This window comes from Salarias fasciatus, chromosome 6 (assembly GCF_902148845.1).
Source record: "Salarias fasciatus chromosome 6, fSalaFa1.1, whole genome shotgun sequence".
Lineage (NCBI taxonomy): Eukaryota > Metazoa > Chordata > Actinopteri > Blenniiformes > Blenniidae > Salarias > Salarias fasciatus.
In genome coordinates this window covers 18,530,213-18,546,822 of record NC_043750.1, presented here as the reverse complement: position 1 = coordinate 18,546,822, position 16,610 = coordinate 18,530,213, and the positions used below count along the sequence as shown (strand labels likewise).

General features: G+C 41.3%; 2 protein-coding genes across 2 annotated transcripts; one reads left to right on the top strand and one right to left on the bottom strand.

Annotated features, from left to right (window-relative positions):
- Positions 1-31: 31 nt before the first annotated feature.
- On the bottom strand, positions 32-4,825 carry LOC115390008 (synaptopodin-2-like). The gene is made up of 2 exons (XM_030093657.1): positions 4,145-4,825; positions 32-3,372 (listed from the first exon to the last, which is right to left on the bottom strand). The coding sequence occupies exons 1-2, from the start codon at positions 4,812-4,814 to the stop codon at positions 1,007-1,009; spliced, it is 3,036 nt and encodes a 1,011-aa protein (XP_029949517.1). The 5' UTR covers positions 4,815-4,825; the 3' UTR covers positions 32-1,006.
- A 5,527-nt stretch (positions 4,826-10,352) lies between these two features.
- On the top strand, positions 10,353-14,060 carry LOC115390039 (solute carrier family 22 member 7-like). The gene is made up of 9 exons (XM_030093698.1): positions 10,353-10,733; positions 10,880-10,983; positions 11,234-11,388; positions 11,475-11,643; positions 11,732-11,855; positions 11,941-12,050; positions 13,360-13,574; positions 13,652-13,760; positions 13,850-14,060. The coding sequence occupies exons 1-9, from the start codon at positions 10,353-10,355 to the stop codon at positions 14,058-14,060; spliced, it is 1,578 nt and encodes a 525-aa protein (XP_029949558.1).
- The last annotated feature ends 2,550 nt before the right edge of the window (positions 14,061-16,610 follow it).

Here is a 16,610-nt window from a genome sequence, read left to right as displayed (position 1 = left end):
CAACACTCATAAAACACACACGGGAGGAGGAAAGAGAAATTTAATAGCCTGGTTGTGCTGAGTACAAGTAGTGCAAACAGTGATATGACAGAAAGACAGGGTGTGAAGTAAAACAAGACAGGTATTCACGTTTCCATTTTCAGCTGCTGCTAATGATGCAAGCAAGAAGGAGAACATTAAAATCACAAAGAAATGTTGCTCATATCATCAAGGCTGACACATGAAATCAGATGACTTCGGCTGAGTGACTGGCCATAAATGGTGATTGCAGACATTTTAAAGTCATCTGGATAAATAATCACAACCAACATGAATGCTTTGAGCTGTTGTGATACCATTAAAGTCTGGAATGAGACTGAAGGAATTGAAAATTCTGTTCACCCAAATGAAGTGCAAAGGGTTTTTTTTTTTTTTGCCCCCTCCCCCCAAACACATTAAATCATTACAGGTATTTAGTAATATGATAGTACACATGAGTCACTGTAATCCCAGATGCCAGAATCAATACAAATGTGTTTGATTTATTTGTAATCAAGGAATATACTTGTTTTTGCATTGTTTTGGTTTCCAGTGGTTTTTCTGCAACATACACATTTCTTACAAAAGAGTACAACACTAAAAACTACAGGACTTAATTGTTTCAGGCTTTTTGCTCATAGTATTGCACATTCTGTAGCACTTCCTGAGAATATTTCAACATTACATTGTCTCACTTTTCCTTGATTTTTTTCTTTTTTTAAATCTTCCAAGTAAGTACTTGAAGTAAATACTGTGTGCTATTATTAATATTATTATTGGTTGTTGTTTTTCTACAATTGATTTTCTTTACATTCAGCTTTATTATTCACATCAATGTGTTTCTGTAGCACCATCCTTCAAATCATTTTGGATGAGGCCAATGTTTAGTGCAAAGGACTTTTCTTTCTGTCTGTTCAATATAAGACATAGAATGTGCTACCAGGTTACAGATGTGATCATCTGCTGCAGCTGCACCAGACTGTCACCACTAACGCAGCACAGCAACAGACTTCCTCTGTTTACTTGTCATCACTGGCTTCTTAGCGGAGAACTTTGGCCGAGGAGCCATTTGACGTACGCCCCGAGCAATGAGAGACGCCGGAGAGAAAGCTAAAGCTATGCTGTCAGCGGCAGAGGAGGACTGCGAGGTGGTGCTTGCCGGACGGGAGCCTGGCGCCTGCTTGTTGCTTAGGTGATGAGCTGCAAGTGTTTCAGCAAGCTTTTCATCCAAGTGTTTGTCAGCCACAGGAGGCTCAGCTGATCTTGTGCTCTGGCCAGAAAAACTTGGGGGACTTACCGATCCAGCAGACTTAGCATGGGCATCTGCGGCACTCTGAACTGAAGGCCCAGAGGCTTTATAAGGAGAATAAGAGGGGGAAGATTTTTGTTTGAGGTTTTTGATAACTTCAAACTTAGACACTTGGGTGGGTTTAGGGCTGGGACTTTTGGCATCTGGGATTGCACCGTACTTGAAGAGTGCCGAGTCCAACTGATAAGGCTGATGTTTCATAATATCTAAGGTGTTGAGATGCTTGGGGACAGATCTAGACTTCTCTTTGGTCTTGGGCTTGATTTTGGGGCTTGTGGAGGTGTGCTGCTTGGCTGCCGAGGGAGGGTAGAAAGGAGCAAGAATGGGATTGTATGATAATGGAGGTGGAGCACGGATATTGGATGAATATCTCCATGAGTTGGGGAGAGAAGAGGTTGGAGAAGGGGACCTGGGTTTGCTAACTTGTACTGAGTCTGAATCAACAACAAACTTCTCCATACGGGACTGTCTTTTGGCAAACAGTGCAGCACCTTTCCCCGCCAAAGTTGAACCATCACTACTCCGATTAATTCCTCTGTTTGCCACCGGAGACACCGGCAATGCTTTTGATGAACTGGCGTATGACTTCCCTGCTTGTGGTGGGAAAGAGGCAATGGAGTTCGGAGTGCTGTCAAACTTATTTCTTGAGGGCGACGGAGGGTAATATGGGCTCTGAGTTGGACTGCAGGCCTGCATACTCACTGGGGATCGCGGTTGCTGTTGACTCCAGCTATTTGTGGAAGGCTGAAGATGAAGCTGAGAGGCGGTGTTGACTGGAGCCCAGGTATTGGCAGGTGTTTGAAGTGCTGCCGGAGTTTGATCTGGTGCCCAACGACCGGCCATCTGTTGAGGCTGGGCCCAGTCATCCTGCTGTAAGTAATGTGAACTATTGGGCCCCACTGGACTCTGGGCAGGTAGTGAAATCGGACTTCTTGGAGGAATGTAGGGTTCACAAGAAGGACTTCTCCTTATCCAGGGTGGGCATAATGGGTTGATAACAGGTTTCGGAGCAACTGGAGGGGGATTCTTCAGTTTGATTGTTCTGGGTTGCATAAAATTACAAGCTTCAGCACCTAGACTAAAACAGTCCTCCTCAGACTCAATAAAAGATTTCCTTTCCCCTCTGTTTTGAAGATGAAGCTGTGATTCTTTCGCCAGCATTGATGCCTGCTTGTTTGAGTGTTTCCGTTTTGGCTCTGGCAGGATGCCGGTCTTGATGGCTGGCACCGATATCCGCTCATCTCTGGAGGCAATGATGTCGCCAGTCGGAGACCAAACCTGAGGGTTAGTGGTGATAGGTACCGGCACTTTAAATCTGGCATCGTACTTCCTTGTTGCTGGAACGTCATTGGCGGCCATAACTGGAGCAGTTGAGCGCTTCTGAAATCCTAAGAAGGGCTTTGCAGTTCTGTTCGGCACCAAGGGCTTCTGGACATTGGACAGGTGATTCAGCTGTTGAATTTCTTCTTGGTAGTCCAAATGCTGCTTGAGATTTACATCCATGTAGTTAGCCTGACCACCTTGTGCGTACATTTCCTTACTGTCATAAATATTAGGCACTTCTGCACATTCAGGACCCACGAACACCTGCGCAGGCAATCCTTTACTTCTCATTTCTTCGTGTTCTGACACAATTTCGTCGATCCGTTTGCGCCGTTGTGCAAACATCAACACGCCCTTGCCCTTTGTGTCTGGCAGTGCTTCCATTTCTCGAACACTTCTCCAATTCAGACTCAAGTTTTGCTGCTGGTGATAAAGGGAATACTGCTCCTCGAGCTCAGAATCACTTGTAGCCACGAAGTTGTACCCAGCAGATTGAACTTCTTCAGTTTCTTCTTCGATTTGGTCTTCACTGTCAAGCTTGTTGTCACCAGTTCCGTAACTCACAAGCGTGTACTTCTTCACCCTCTGGCGCCGTTTTTTGAATAGCAGGGCTCCCTTATTTTGAGGATTGGGCGCGTCAGTCAGAAGTCGAGCAATTCGCTTACATTTAGACTTTGTTTCCTTGACATGCCTTTCTGATTGGCTCTCGTTGTGAGTGAGCCCTGGGACAAACGAGAAGGCAGAGAGGGAGGGAGAGGGGAGAGAGGGATGGAGTGAGCCACATGGAAACATAAATCACAATTCAAACCCAAATAAACCTTTTTTTTTTTCTTTTTTGTTAAGAGTGAATGTGAAAGAATTTACTACAAAGTATAATGCTGTATTTTCAGATCTCATCAGAATCAACATTTATTTCTTCAAGCAAGTTTGACAAGTAAGAAATTTTTAAAGCCAGTTCTGCTGAAGCAAGCATACTAATAAAAGCATCCTATTTACTTACAGCTAACCTGGGGAGGGGGGTCCATGAGGCAAGGAAAGTGAGGAGCTCACTTTTCCATTGCAGTCTTACGATTGGAAAAGAGATCGGGTGACAGGCCAGGGTGACATATGCTGGTGTCTGTCAAATTTGTTTCTGCCACCCTCATCATATGGTCATATTTTATTCTTATCCTGGTCTGACTATTAAAGCCAAGGGAATTCTCCCTGTAAGTCCACCTCAAATAGACTACATGTTACAACATGGAAATAGCAGTACTCATAATGCCTTATACAAACTTTATATTTGTTGAAATAGATGTTTTACTTCAGTTAACTAGTACACGTGCAAAGCTTAAAAATAACCCGCATTCATTTCAACAGTGAATTCAATCTTATCCACACATTTAAATAGATCAACTCAATAAAATCAGAAGAAAATAAACAGCATCGTTGAGATGTGCAGTTTGCATGACTAGCTTGGGTAAATTCTAATGAAGGTAGAAGATAGATACTTACGTGTGTACCTTACCCCGTGGCGGTCCGGTCTGCACAGATCTGTGTCAGACTCTGAGTTCCACTTGTCTGCCTGCTCAGCACCCTCATCTGAAATTCCAAAGAAGACAGAAACAGGAGGTGCTTCACTGCTCCCTCCTTCCTCTGAAGATTCAACCCTCCTGTTTTCAGTCGCTGGGTCCTGCCTATTACTGGCTCCCTGCGGTTCTTCAGCGGTCAGGGTCAAGGCCAGGGTCATACCAGTGGTGGAACCAAGAGCGGAGGAGGAGGAGTGGGAATGCGGGCTCGATATTTGCCCCGGGCGAGGCTCGGAGTCTGGACACTCTGGTTGCAAGGACAGGGGTGTTTGTGAGGTCTGGATGTCGGGAGATTCTCTGTTTGACTCTCTTGAATCACTTAAGTACATGTCATCCTCTTCTCGATACGAAGCTTCCTCTTCACTTCCACTAAATTCAGGTTGTTCACCATCAGATTGCCACCCATCAGGCTGAAAGCGATCCGGGGAGTCAGGGGTGCGAGCTGTCTGTGGTTCCAGAGGATACTCTGCCTCGCTACCATCCTCTTCATTGTAGGACTCTGCCAAAGATTCGGAGACACCAAGTTCCTGGGAACCCTCTGAACCTGACCAGGGGTCCAAGTTGTCATTCTCCAGGTCTTCACCCTCTGGCTCCATCTTCACCGTTGTTTCACCAAAGATACCTTAAATAATAAAAGGACAAGAAAGTTTAAGGTCAATAAACCTTGAAGGGCATCTTTAAATAATGACGTATTTTATCAAAGTGTCAATATTGTATGTTATCTCCTAAAATATAACGCTCACCTGCAAGTAGTCTCCAAACAAACAGACATGAATACAAACATAATAAAAACACATTTTAAAGTTTCATTGTTAACATTCCTAGACAAACACATTCAAGTTTCGTCCTGTGCAGCTTTCATCTTTGTTTGTTGTTCAAACAAGACATTGCATCGCATTTAGTACCTCTGTGGCATTAGAGGCTACCCTGTAATTCCCCAAATTATTCCTATCCCCAATAGGAAGTGCAGCTTTGCTTTGGCAGATTCATCAGGGCTGCCGCTGCTGTAAATGGAATGGTATGTAATATCATGGGGGGAAACAGCATCCACATCCAAGAGCATGAGCAAAACAATCGGGTGGCTGTTTTCCGAAGTCCTGTTTATAGTGAGGTTTCTCCCCCCAGCCCTGTTCTCATCCGTCACCGCAACAAGTATCTGTGCTGTTTGGGCAGTCAGCCTTTCCATTTAAGAACTAAAGCAGAGACCCTCTTTTTTTTTTTTTTTACATGACAATTCCCCCTCTTCAATATTGGGAAGGCTTACTGTCAATGAGGAAAGCCCTCTTCAAATATTTTCTTCCCAAACTTTGCCCAAAATATAAATATTCTTAAAGACTATGAAACTGAGAAAAATTTACAGAAAAACTATTGAAACCTTCCACTGCCTCCTGAACTAAAAGAAATGAACCTGGTGTATCTCATGAACTGTGAAGACTGAACATTTGGTTTAAGCATTCCAGTGGACTTTTTGAAAAATGAAATTGAAAATGTTTGTGTATGGCTTTGATCTCAGAAAATATGACTGGATATTTTCATTTTAGTTTTTTAAGAAATAAACAAATAAAAAGCATATTTTGGGGTTCACAGTCAATATTTGGATTGTTTTTTGTTTTTGTTTTTTTCAAATCCATGAATGAAAGTTTTTAATGACATGTTTTGTTTATGATTTGTTAATGATTTGTTTATATAATATGTATGTATGTATGTATGTATGTATGTATGTATGTATGTATGTATGTATGTATGGTCCTGTATTTACTTATCTGACATGCTCTAACTTTTTCATTTATCTCATTGACTGTTTTCAGGGTAACAGCTTTGTTGTTTTTCAATTTGATTGTTCTTCATGTGGATATACTAGTATATGGTTTTTTTGTTTTTAATTCTTCTGTCACACATCTACCACGAGATGGTGCCATAGCACTGCAACGCAGAATCCATTTCCTTCATGAGCAGATGAACAGACTCACTGAGGAGATGAACCAGAGAGACAAAGAAGATGACATTACAGTTTGGAATCAAACAGACACAGCTGTTTGTGTCTCTGTCTTTGTGGTCTCTTGTCACAAAGCTCTTGATGTAGCTCTTATTCATCACAGCCAAGTGACTCTGACCAAGTTGTGACTTAATTTATAAAGCGATAATACAGCTTAACTTTTAACAAAACAGTGTGGGACACTTCATCAGAGTCCAGGTGGGGTGGAGGTCCTGACTGCACACAGAATTTAGGACCTGCAAAGTAATAAATACAACAGAAAACAAACTTATGTTTGATGAATCCAACAGACTGATGGCAACCTTTTCCTCCCAGATTCTAAACTCATGCACGCTACAGATCCGTCAAGGACAGTACATTTGTATTTTAATAGATGGATAAGAAATATTCCCTTTGTTTATTTTTTTCCTCCATCATTTGTTTCCATCAACAGCAGAATCATTGAGGCAGCATTTCTTTACACACATCACTTCATGTCTGAGAAACTAAGATATTTCACAGACTGAAAGAAACATGGAGACATAGTTTAATGAACAAAAATACACTTATTTCAGTTTGAATGTCCTTTTGCAATGTTTTTTGAGTTAATTAAATTTGATTTTAAATGTGTAATTTTAATCTTAGCTTCACTTTTGCCTATATTTTACATGAACAAGATTACAATTATGTATTGTGCTTTCATACAGAAAAATTGACTACTTAGTCCATATGCATGACTCTGCATGCAGGCATTAGAAACTACCTGCGGCTTTGATTTCAGCAGGATGCATTGCTGCACACGCAGTACACATTTCTGAATGCAGCTTGTGACAATTTTATAAACCTCTGAGTAGAAATGAAACAGTTTTTAAAGCTTCACGTAATTGTTGAATATGTCTATACAGACACCCTGTGACACTCGCTGCAGCTGCAGGGTTACTTAATGCTGAGGCCAAATCAACACGATCCCAGACCAGGCTTTTCCCTTCACACTTGGTTCCACTTCGTTTTAACCCATAACCTTCTTCAAACCGGACTTCGGTGCTGAAGGAGCTTCTCTCTCCTAGTATGGCAGTAACTTCAGCATGTTGACTCGTTGTCATGGAAACCAGGAGTCAGTCCCCCTGACAGAAGGGCGAACTCTTGGTCCAGTGGGTTGACCTCTCTGTGGACTGAGCTCCAGGGGATTAGATGTTTCCATAATGAGAAACAAGCTGGTTTACCTCATCTGATGAAGTACATGTTTCAGACTCACGCGTGGAGAATTATGCAAAGACAAAAATCAGCCAAGCACACTGCTGTCACATGTAACTCTGAACCCACCTAGTTAAAAAAGATTCATTCATTAATGGAAACCGCTACAGAAGCATCATGGGAAAGCTCTAGAGTTCTTTGTGCATGAAAGACTTAAAAATGAAAAACATGAATGATGACACTAAAGTCGTATCAAAGCCAACTAAGGTTACATTGATACTGATAACACACACAAATCCACGAAAGACAAAGGCTGACAGTAAAGACAGAGGCTATATCCAACAAAGAAATACGGTTTCTTCTGATTGAAATATTACTGTAAGCAGAAATTGACATATACTGAAGGTATTACTTTCCAAATATCCTTGACTTACTTCATTAATCTCCAAAGAAAGTAGAAAATTGGGGGAAAAAAAGTCCTGGAGCAAAGATATCCACCACTGTTGACTTCACATCCTCCACTGTCTGACCATAAAAGCCAGACTGTGAGCCGTCGCTATGAATGGCAGATGGTAATGTTACCTACAAATGACTCATTGTGTATGGTTGGCCATTCATGTGTGCTACAGTATTTAAAGGGAGAGAAGAAGAGGTGTTCCTGTTCAGACACAGCTGACTTGGCATCATGAAGCAGCAGCCACCAGCTGACATGATGAACTTGTCCTTAGAGAGTCGTGCAGATATTTTTAGGTACATCAGTTTTACCTTCAGCTGAGTCAATTTGTCTTTCGGTAAAAATATGAAACAGTGATTTTACAAATAAAAATTATGAAATATCTGAATTTTTGCAAGAACATATATTTTCTATGGTTTTCAACCACTAAATTTGCAAGCCTGGTGTATTATTTCCTAATTGCATTCCAAACAGCCTATAAAAGAGAGTGTGTTAAATTGTGGATACAGAACAGTGAACAGGTGAGGTGACGCCACTGTGCCTTTTGATAAGATGGAACTATATCAGAGTTTGTTGTTGTAATGTATGAAGGTTTGACAAAGTAGAAACACAAATCTCCTGAACCTTAAATCACTTCAGCTTTAGTTAGTGCCATGCTGGGTGTACAACCTGTAGCGGAGCCAGAGTGGGGGCAAGGGGGCGGTCGCCCCAGGGCCCACAAGGTCATAGGGCCCCGTTTCATGTGATGTGTTCATATTTACTCGGAAATAAATTCTTATGTGCAGTGTGCGCGAGAAGGTATACATATGAGTGTGGGCTCCAATTTGCCAATTCTTACATTACGACTGTCCATGAATGCATCAGAGCTGTAAGCCAGCGCTGATTGGCTGTGCGGCATGAACGAGTTTTTTCTTTTGCACTTGATCTGAACTCTTTGGAGGGAAGTTAAACAGTATACTAAACACTATGCTAGCCGCTAGCGGTACTACCCAAAACCTAACATTGGAGCCACTGGTGAGTCAGTGAAACCTTCAAAAATATTATCTTTATCAGAATGCTGTGGTCTTAAACACCTGCCTATTTGAATGTGCCTTGTGTTGTTCTCAACTATAAGAGGCCGCCGAGTCTATTTTTTTTCTAATATACGTGAATTCCAAAAAATAAAGATAGCTGTGTCTATATCTATCTGAATAGATTGTGTAATTTCAGACCAGCTGTGTTCATTTTACATTTAAGCTGTATCAAAGATGGTACAGATTTAGTCCGTGAGTTTTTAATCTCAGTTTTCAGCACCATGGACAGCGGACGCTCGGAGATTGACAGCTGTCAGGCTGCATTTGCATATGTGTATTTGTTCTTCAGAACAAGTTTGTGAACTGTTTTGTGATTTTATTCTGCTTTCTGAGGCATATAGGTTTGCTAGGCTCAATAAAAATGAGCATTATTGTGTTGTTTGATGGTAGGATGAGGCATTGTTTGAATGGTAAAATTACTATCCTAAGGGCCTGTCGAGAATACTCCACCCCCTCTGTACTGAGACCCACGCTCTGCCTCTGCTTACAACATTCGGTTCAAAATTTACCTATGAGGAATTGAGTGTCCTGTTGTTGCATTAAATGTGAACATCACTCCATGTCTTGATGAACGCATGCACAACCTCTGAGGGAGTGTTTTTATAAACATTAGATTAAATATAGAAAAACAGTAAAAAAGGTTTTGTGGTATATGGAAGTTATATAATTATCTTATTTGTCCATCAATCTAGATCAGTGAGAGACAATGAGAGAATTGCCATGCAATGTTTTGGTATTTTCATTTACTAATTAATACCCATTATTGTTCAAATATATTGATTGTTATAAACTGAAAATAATAATAAATCAATAACCAGCAATACATGTTTTTTCATACTTAGAAAAAAAATCTAATTTCATGTTTTTAATACTGCAGTCTTTTTTTTTTTTTTTTTTTTTGACAAGCCAAGCTTTTCATCCTTGTGAAATGTTTTGAGGTTTTGGATTAAGTCTTCACCACTTTGAACGAGGATCTTGAAATCAACATCTAGTTATTGAATTGTTAGGAAACAGAATCAGGAAGATATCTATTGTCAGGTATGTTCAGCAGAAGGGATTTGTTTTGGGTTTTTGAGCAGCATTTAGGAAGGGGTGCACCCTACAGAATCAGAATGTCTTTATTGCCATTGTGTGAAACAACAACATAGAAAGTGCAGTCCCTCAGACTGTTGCTTCAGTCCTTTTTGTCTGTCGATGCTTTCTTATCAGGAAGCTGTTAAAGCATATTGATTAAGGCAGGTACAATAAACTGGGTCGAGCTTGAGCATGTTAAAATATGAAAATGAGATGGCTGCTGGGGTTCTCTGCTCTCTCATTATGGAACAACCGCAATGATTAACACCACCCTGGTAAATGTGTCTTTTTCATTCTGCCATAGTTTTCTGAGTTTCACTCTGATATCATTCGGCATCCGGCTGATCTGGGAATCGCAGCAAAAATGAAATTCGACGGCATACTCACAGAAATTAATGGATTTGGAAAATTCCAAATGAGGCTGGTGTTGATTCAGGTCTTGTCTCGAATGACTCTGCCATGTCACTTTCTGCTGAATAACTTCATGGCGGCCATTCCCAAACACTACTGCGACATCAGTGCGCTGGAAGAATTACACGGCTTTGGGAATTTAACTCTAGATCAGAAACTAGCCGTCAGTCTCCCAGCAGAGCAGGATGGGACTCTCAGCTCCTGCCGGGCATTCTCAAGCCCTCAGTACCAGTATCTGTCAGGCTCGAACGGCAGCGAGGGGACGTCCACCGTTGAGTGTCAGAACGGATGGGTGTTCGACAACAGCACGTTCAAATCTACTTTGGCAACAGAGGTAAGTCACACCAGGCAGATGGTATTCATTTGAGTGAAAGAAGGAATTATATTGATATACAGACATAAAGCTTCAGCTTGGCATAGGAGTAACATTTTCATAAAACTGTCTAAATTTGAACTTTTCATGTCTTTCTGTCTGTGCAGTGGGATCTGGTGTGTAGCAAAAAGGGATTGAACAAGGCCACTGCCACCATTTTCTTTGTTGGTGTAATGTTGGGAGCCCCTCTGTTTGGATTCCTCAGTGACAGGTGAGGCTGTCCGTAATATAATACGTCCACGAGTCCATAAAGGTCCACACGAGTCCACACTGCTCTCCTCGATAATGTTTGCAGAGTCTGTTTATTTAGTGTTTTAATAATTGCACTGAAAATGTTGTCAAAACTTTCACTTGACACATGCAAAAATATAAAATACAAAATATATACACATGTATTCGGAGTATTTAACCTCAAGTCAGAGGCAAAATAATCTCTGACAGCTTGTTCTTTCCATGACCAGGTTTGGGCGACGGCGGATTTTGCTGGTTTCGTATCTGACATCCTTGACGTTTGCGGTGCTGAGCGCGTTCTCCACATCCTATGTGATGTTCTCTGTCATGAGGTTCTTTACGGGGATGGCACTTGCAGGAATCAGCATCATATCGATTGCTTTAAGTAAGAACCAGTCGATTTGCTCACTTTTACTACTATATACATACAAAACTGTGTGTAAAGTTTCAAATGTCCTGTCATGTCTGCAGATGTTGAGTGGTGTGGGATTCAAAACAGGACATTTTCTGGGGTGATCATCAGTCTGGACTGGACTCTTGGGAGCTTGTTCCTTGTTGGAATTGCATACTGCGTGAACGAGTGGAGGATGCTCATTTTGGCAGTAACTTCACCCTTGCTTCTGTCTGTCGCCACTTGGAGGTATCAGCATTAATTACCAGAGTTTTTACAACTTTAAGGTGAATCAAACTCATCTTAATCTGTTTTTTTTTTTTTTTTTTCACTTTAGGTGGCTTCCAGAGTCGGCCCGGTGGCTCATGGCAAAAGGGAGGGCAGACGAGGCTCATTATTACTTAATCAAATGTGCCGAGGTCAACAACAGGACTAAGAGTATGGCCTCCATCACACCAAGGGTAAGTCTCAACACTGGAGTTGGGTTCACACACAATCCTGCAGTTTTACGGATAGTTTGACTGATCCTGTGCTGCTTTCTCTCAGACACTGCTGGAATCTGCTGAGACTGAAACTACAGAGAAGAAGTACACTTTTGTAGATCTGTTCAAAACACCAAATATGAGAAAACTGGCAATATACTCAGGAATAGTGTGGTAAGTATCTCGATCAGTGTTTCCAGGGATAACAAGCCAGTTATCCCTGTGGTAACTTTTCTGACACCTCCTGCTTAAAACCCAAAAAGTTGGGATTGTGAGGCCCAGCTTCCACGGTCTGTATTCATACTGAAAATCAAGATCAAGCCAGCTTTGACCCTTATACCGGAGGTTTCTATCTTTGCCTTACATTACCGTTTCACAGCTTACAGTGACTTGAAAAGACAAGACTGAACCGGTTATTGCTGCCTTTTTCACAATTTAAGACAAGCTAAGCTAATGATCAGCTAACTCCAGCACTACGGTCGATTCATAGTGATGCGGAGGAGTGCACAATGTCTCAGAACATAAATTCTTGGAAGTGAGTACAACAAACAGTCAGTGCCTTTCAGTATGTGGTATGAACAATGAAAGTAGCTGAGTTCAATACATTAAGAAACATGGTTTGAACAACCAAACGTTAAATTGAAATTATTACATTTTATTGGCAACTTAAAGGAATACGCCGAAGATTTTGGACCCACGCTCTATCTCTATCATTAACAAAGTTAGACAAGCTCATCAATACCTTTTTTGTGCCTGTGCGTCCAGTGGCTGGATCCCAGCTGTTAGCATCGTAGTTAGCTTAGCTCAATTGCTGGAGGAGAACAGGAGACTGAGCCAGACTGACGAAAGTGGACAAAATACTACTTCCAGTGGTCCAGATGGCGTGTTAGCATGTGAAGTAAATCCGAATGGTTATAAAACATTTAAAAGACGTGTTTTCTTTTCAATCCATTAAAATAACGTTTTGATACACACAGATCTGCACAAGCATAGTGCTCCATGGAAGGATATACTGGCGCACAGCAGCCGAGTCTATGCTTCTACTGCTGTGCTCCAGTATATCCTCCCGTGGAGCACTGCGCATGCGCAGGTCTGTGTGTATCAAAACGTTATTTTAACGGATTGAAAAGAAAACACGTCTTTTAAAATGTTTTATAACCATTACTTCATGTGCTAATACGCCATCCCCTGGAGCACTGTAAGGAGTATTTTGTCCACTTTCGTCAGTCCGGCTCTGTCTCCTGTTCTCCTCCAGCAATTGAGCTAAGCTAACTACGATGCTAACAGCTGGGATCCAGCCACTGGACGCACAGACACAAAAAAGGTATTTATGAGCTTGTCTCACTTTGTCAATGATAGGGAAAGGGCTTGGGGCCAAAATCTTCAGAGTATTCCTTTAATGCCTTAATGAGTATTTTGTTTGAACTGGTACATCAAGATTGAGGATTCTCGTGTTTGTTTGTTTTTTCCCCCTGTTTTCCAGGTATGGTGTTGCATTCACATATTATGGGATAACCCTGAATATCAGTGACTTAGGGGTGAACCCATACCTGACACAATTTATATTCGCCTCCACTGAAATACCAATGAAGACTGGTGTGTATTTCTTCCTGGAGAAAATTGGGAGAAGGATTGGTGAAATGGGATCATTGCTGTCGACTGGTGTTTGTCTCTTTATCAACATTTTTCTCTCAAAAGGTTTTTATTTATTTCTGTTGCACCAAACCTTGCCATTTTAAAATGATGTTCAGAGGTTTGACTTAACTTTCCCTCAGACAGGTGGGTCATCCGGACTGTTGTGGCCGTTGTTGGAAAATCCATGTCTGAAGCCTCATTCACAATCATCTTCCTCTACACCACTGAATTCTACCCTACAGTCGTACGGTTAGTCAGTAACGGACTGGCCTGTCTGACTCCGGATACTCTTTATGTCTTCTTATCAGCATATTAACCAAGGTGCTTGGACTTCTCAGGCAGAATGGTTTGGGCTACACGTCATTCATAGCGCGGCTGGGCGTCTCCATCTCCCCTCTCATCATGCTGCTGGAGGACGTGTGGCATCTCCTGCCACCCATCACTTATTGCGCGGTGGCTATTGTGGCCGGTTCGGTGGCATCACTCCTGCCTGAAACACTAAACACCAGACTGCCAGAGTTCATCGAGGATATTGAGAATCCAAGGTAGCGCCATGCGATTTCACTCAGTTGCAACCAAGGATTAGCCATTCACAGAACACAGCAGTTCAAGAGTTACTGAGTCATGTCTGGAAGTTTCATGCTCATGCTCCCTTTAATTTGTTTTGGCCGCTCATAAGTCCTAGATAAACATTGTTCTTTTATGTTGTTTCTTGACTAACTAAGTGTTCTTTTTATTACAGGAAACAACTTGCAACAAGGAGAAACAACATTTGATTAAAAAAAAAAAAAGAAATCAAATTGAAAAAAAAAAAAGAAATCAAATTGAATTTGAAATCTGTCCAAAGAACTGATGAAAAATCTAAATAAACAGCTGAAGATAAATTGTGGTTTTCTTCACTTTTACCACTGTTTCCAAACTTGAAAATCATAAAAATATTGTTGTAAGAATAGGTAAAAGCATTAACCATGTACAGACTATGATTCAAAATCTTCTGTTGGTGTGTATCATTGGTGTATCCTTTCTGACTTGCAGTCAAGGTGGAAACATCTTTTGTTATGAATTGTTGGTAATTCAGTACTGAGCCTAAGCTTTTAGCATAATAAAAGACGTGTGGCATCGGCGCATGAGCTCAGAGTGACCTGGCTGACCGTCACCGTTCAGACATTAAAGTTTGCGGGCCTGGATTCAAGTGGTTTTGGGAGGTGTGACATTTTCTTGTTTACTTTGTTACTCGAGACGACAGGACTCAACACACATTTCACGGGTATTTTCAGACATGGTCTTCCTCGACCAGTAATTGACAGGCATGATGATTTTCACCTTGCTTTTCCAGCAAGTTTACAGCATAATTACAATTCAACCAAGTTCACTGATTGACTGTGTCAACAGAAATGTTGCTGAAACTGCTGTGGAGTTTTCTGGTTAAGCTGTCTACTGGATGATAATCAGTGATAGAAGGATGAGACTTTAATGCACCTTTGCCCTTATGATTTTTTAACTATCTGCATTAGATATACAAAAATAAACTCATGACATAGGCATTTTTTGTGTTTAACATACAATCACATTTCAGTTTGGAAACTATGAAAACGACTTACAAATTTCTGGAAGTTACTTTAGAAATAAACATAGCTGACAAAAGAGGTCATACAAGCAAGGTCAACAAAAATGGCACTGAATGAACTACCATGCAGAAACACAGCCACATAGAGACACATAAAGACAGAACAACAACCCGAACAGACAAGACAAGCCCTTTACATAGCCGAGGCACCAGGTGACAATAATCACACACTCAGGCACAGGTGAAAGGCATCATGGAGGGGAACAGCAATGAAATATAAGAAGAGAAAGACAGGGAACCTGAAACCAAGAGAACTTGACCATTTCTGCATGAGTTCATTGACTAATGCCAAATCTATAAACGGCACCGAAACGAGAAAGATAAAGCCATGCTAGCCAATCAGAATCATGGACAAAACACTACAAAAACAATGAATGGCATGAATTATTTCCTGTTCCTTAAGCGATAATGGTGTGACGGTCATTTGTCAAATGATGGAGAAGTGGAGCTCCTCCTAAATGTGGTGTTACAGTAGATAATAGAGCATTTGTGCTGGAAAATGCAAACAAGCCAAAAGCATTTGCACAAACGTAAAAATAAGCACTGCTTTAAATGTGTCCATTGTCATCTCAGTAGACCAGGGGTGTCCAAAGTCGGTCCTGGAGGGCCGCAGCAGTTTGTTCACGTGTTACTAGAATCTGCTGTGTTGCTGAGATTCACCTGAATCTCAAGTTAGCTTGGTTACATGAGGACACATACATTCCTGAAATTAAATATGTGATCCATTACAAAGGAAAAAAAAGGCATGTTACTTATAAGGCTACATTTGTATTGTGTCAGCACTGTTGCCAATATCCTTCATATTCATACTTTACACAAGCTCAATGTTAGCCAACAGCATAGAAAGAAAAAGGTATGCAGCTCACCTTCACAAATACATTTATATTTTTTTGTTTTCAAGATCGCTGGACAGTGTTCTAGTTAGCATTTCCTTGAATAACCTCAAAGTTCACTTCCTGCAGCTGTCGATCCCTCTCACCACAGTAACACAAGTTTGTTATTTCAGATTGCTTCTTTTTTCAAACCATGTTTTCTTAACCACTGAGAAGCAGCATCATCCTTTAATGAGTGAATGAGACGCACCCTGTCTTCATGTGGAGCTCGACCTGTGTTGTTCAAGTCTGGGAAAACACTGATATCAATTTAATTATTTTGCAGACAAAAAAATGAGACTGTGTGATTGTTTTGTTCTACTGTTTCTTGAAATATCCTCACAACATAGCTACTGCCTAAGAAGCTGGACCGCAGGCGTAATCAGTGAAATCACACCTGCGTCCTGTCAGCTAGTGAAATGCTCACCTTGTAAAGGTACAGCAGCAGTAACTGCCAACAAGGTGGTTTTATGGGTAAAGCAGGGGATGTCCATCATGATACTGTGGCTCACTGACACACCAGGAGTGCTGCCACCATGTAACAGACAATACCTCTCGGGAATTTCCAGCCTACCACTGGCAAATGCAGTGACGATGTAA

Excerpts from the sequence above, each read along its gene's own strand:
- LOC115390008 (XM_030093657.1), bottom strand. The coding sequence starts at position 4,814 with ATGGAGCCAGAGGGTGAAGACCTGGAGAATGACAACTTGGACCCCTGG. Across the intron at positions 3,373-4,144 it reads CCACGGGGTAAGGTACACAC|GGCTCACTCACAACGAGAGC; the intron begins GTAAGTATCTAT and ends CGTTTGTCCCAG.
- LOC115390039 (XM_030093698.1), top strand. The coding sequence starts at position 10,353 with ATGAAATTCGACGGCATACTCACAGAAATTAATGGATTTGGAAAATTC. Across the intron at positions 11,644-11,731 it reads CTGTCTGTCGCCACTTGGAG|GTGGCTTCCAGAGTCGGCCC; the intron begins GTATCAGCATTA and ends TTTTCACTTTAG. Across the intron at positions 13,761-13,849 it reads TTCTACCCTACAGTCGTACG|GCAGAATGGTTTGGGCTACA; the intron begins GTTAGTCAGTAA and ends TGGACTTCTCAG.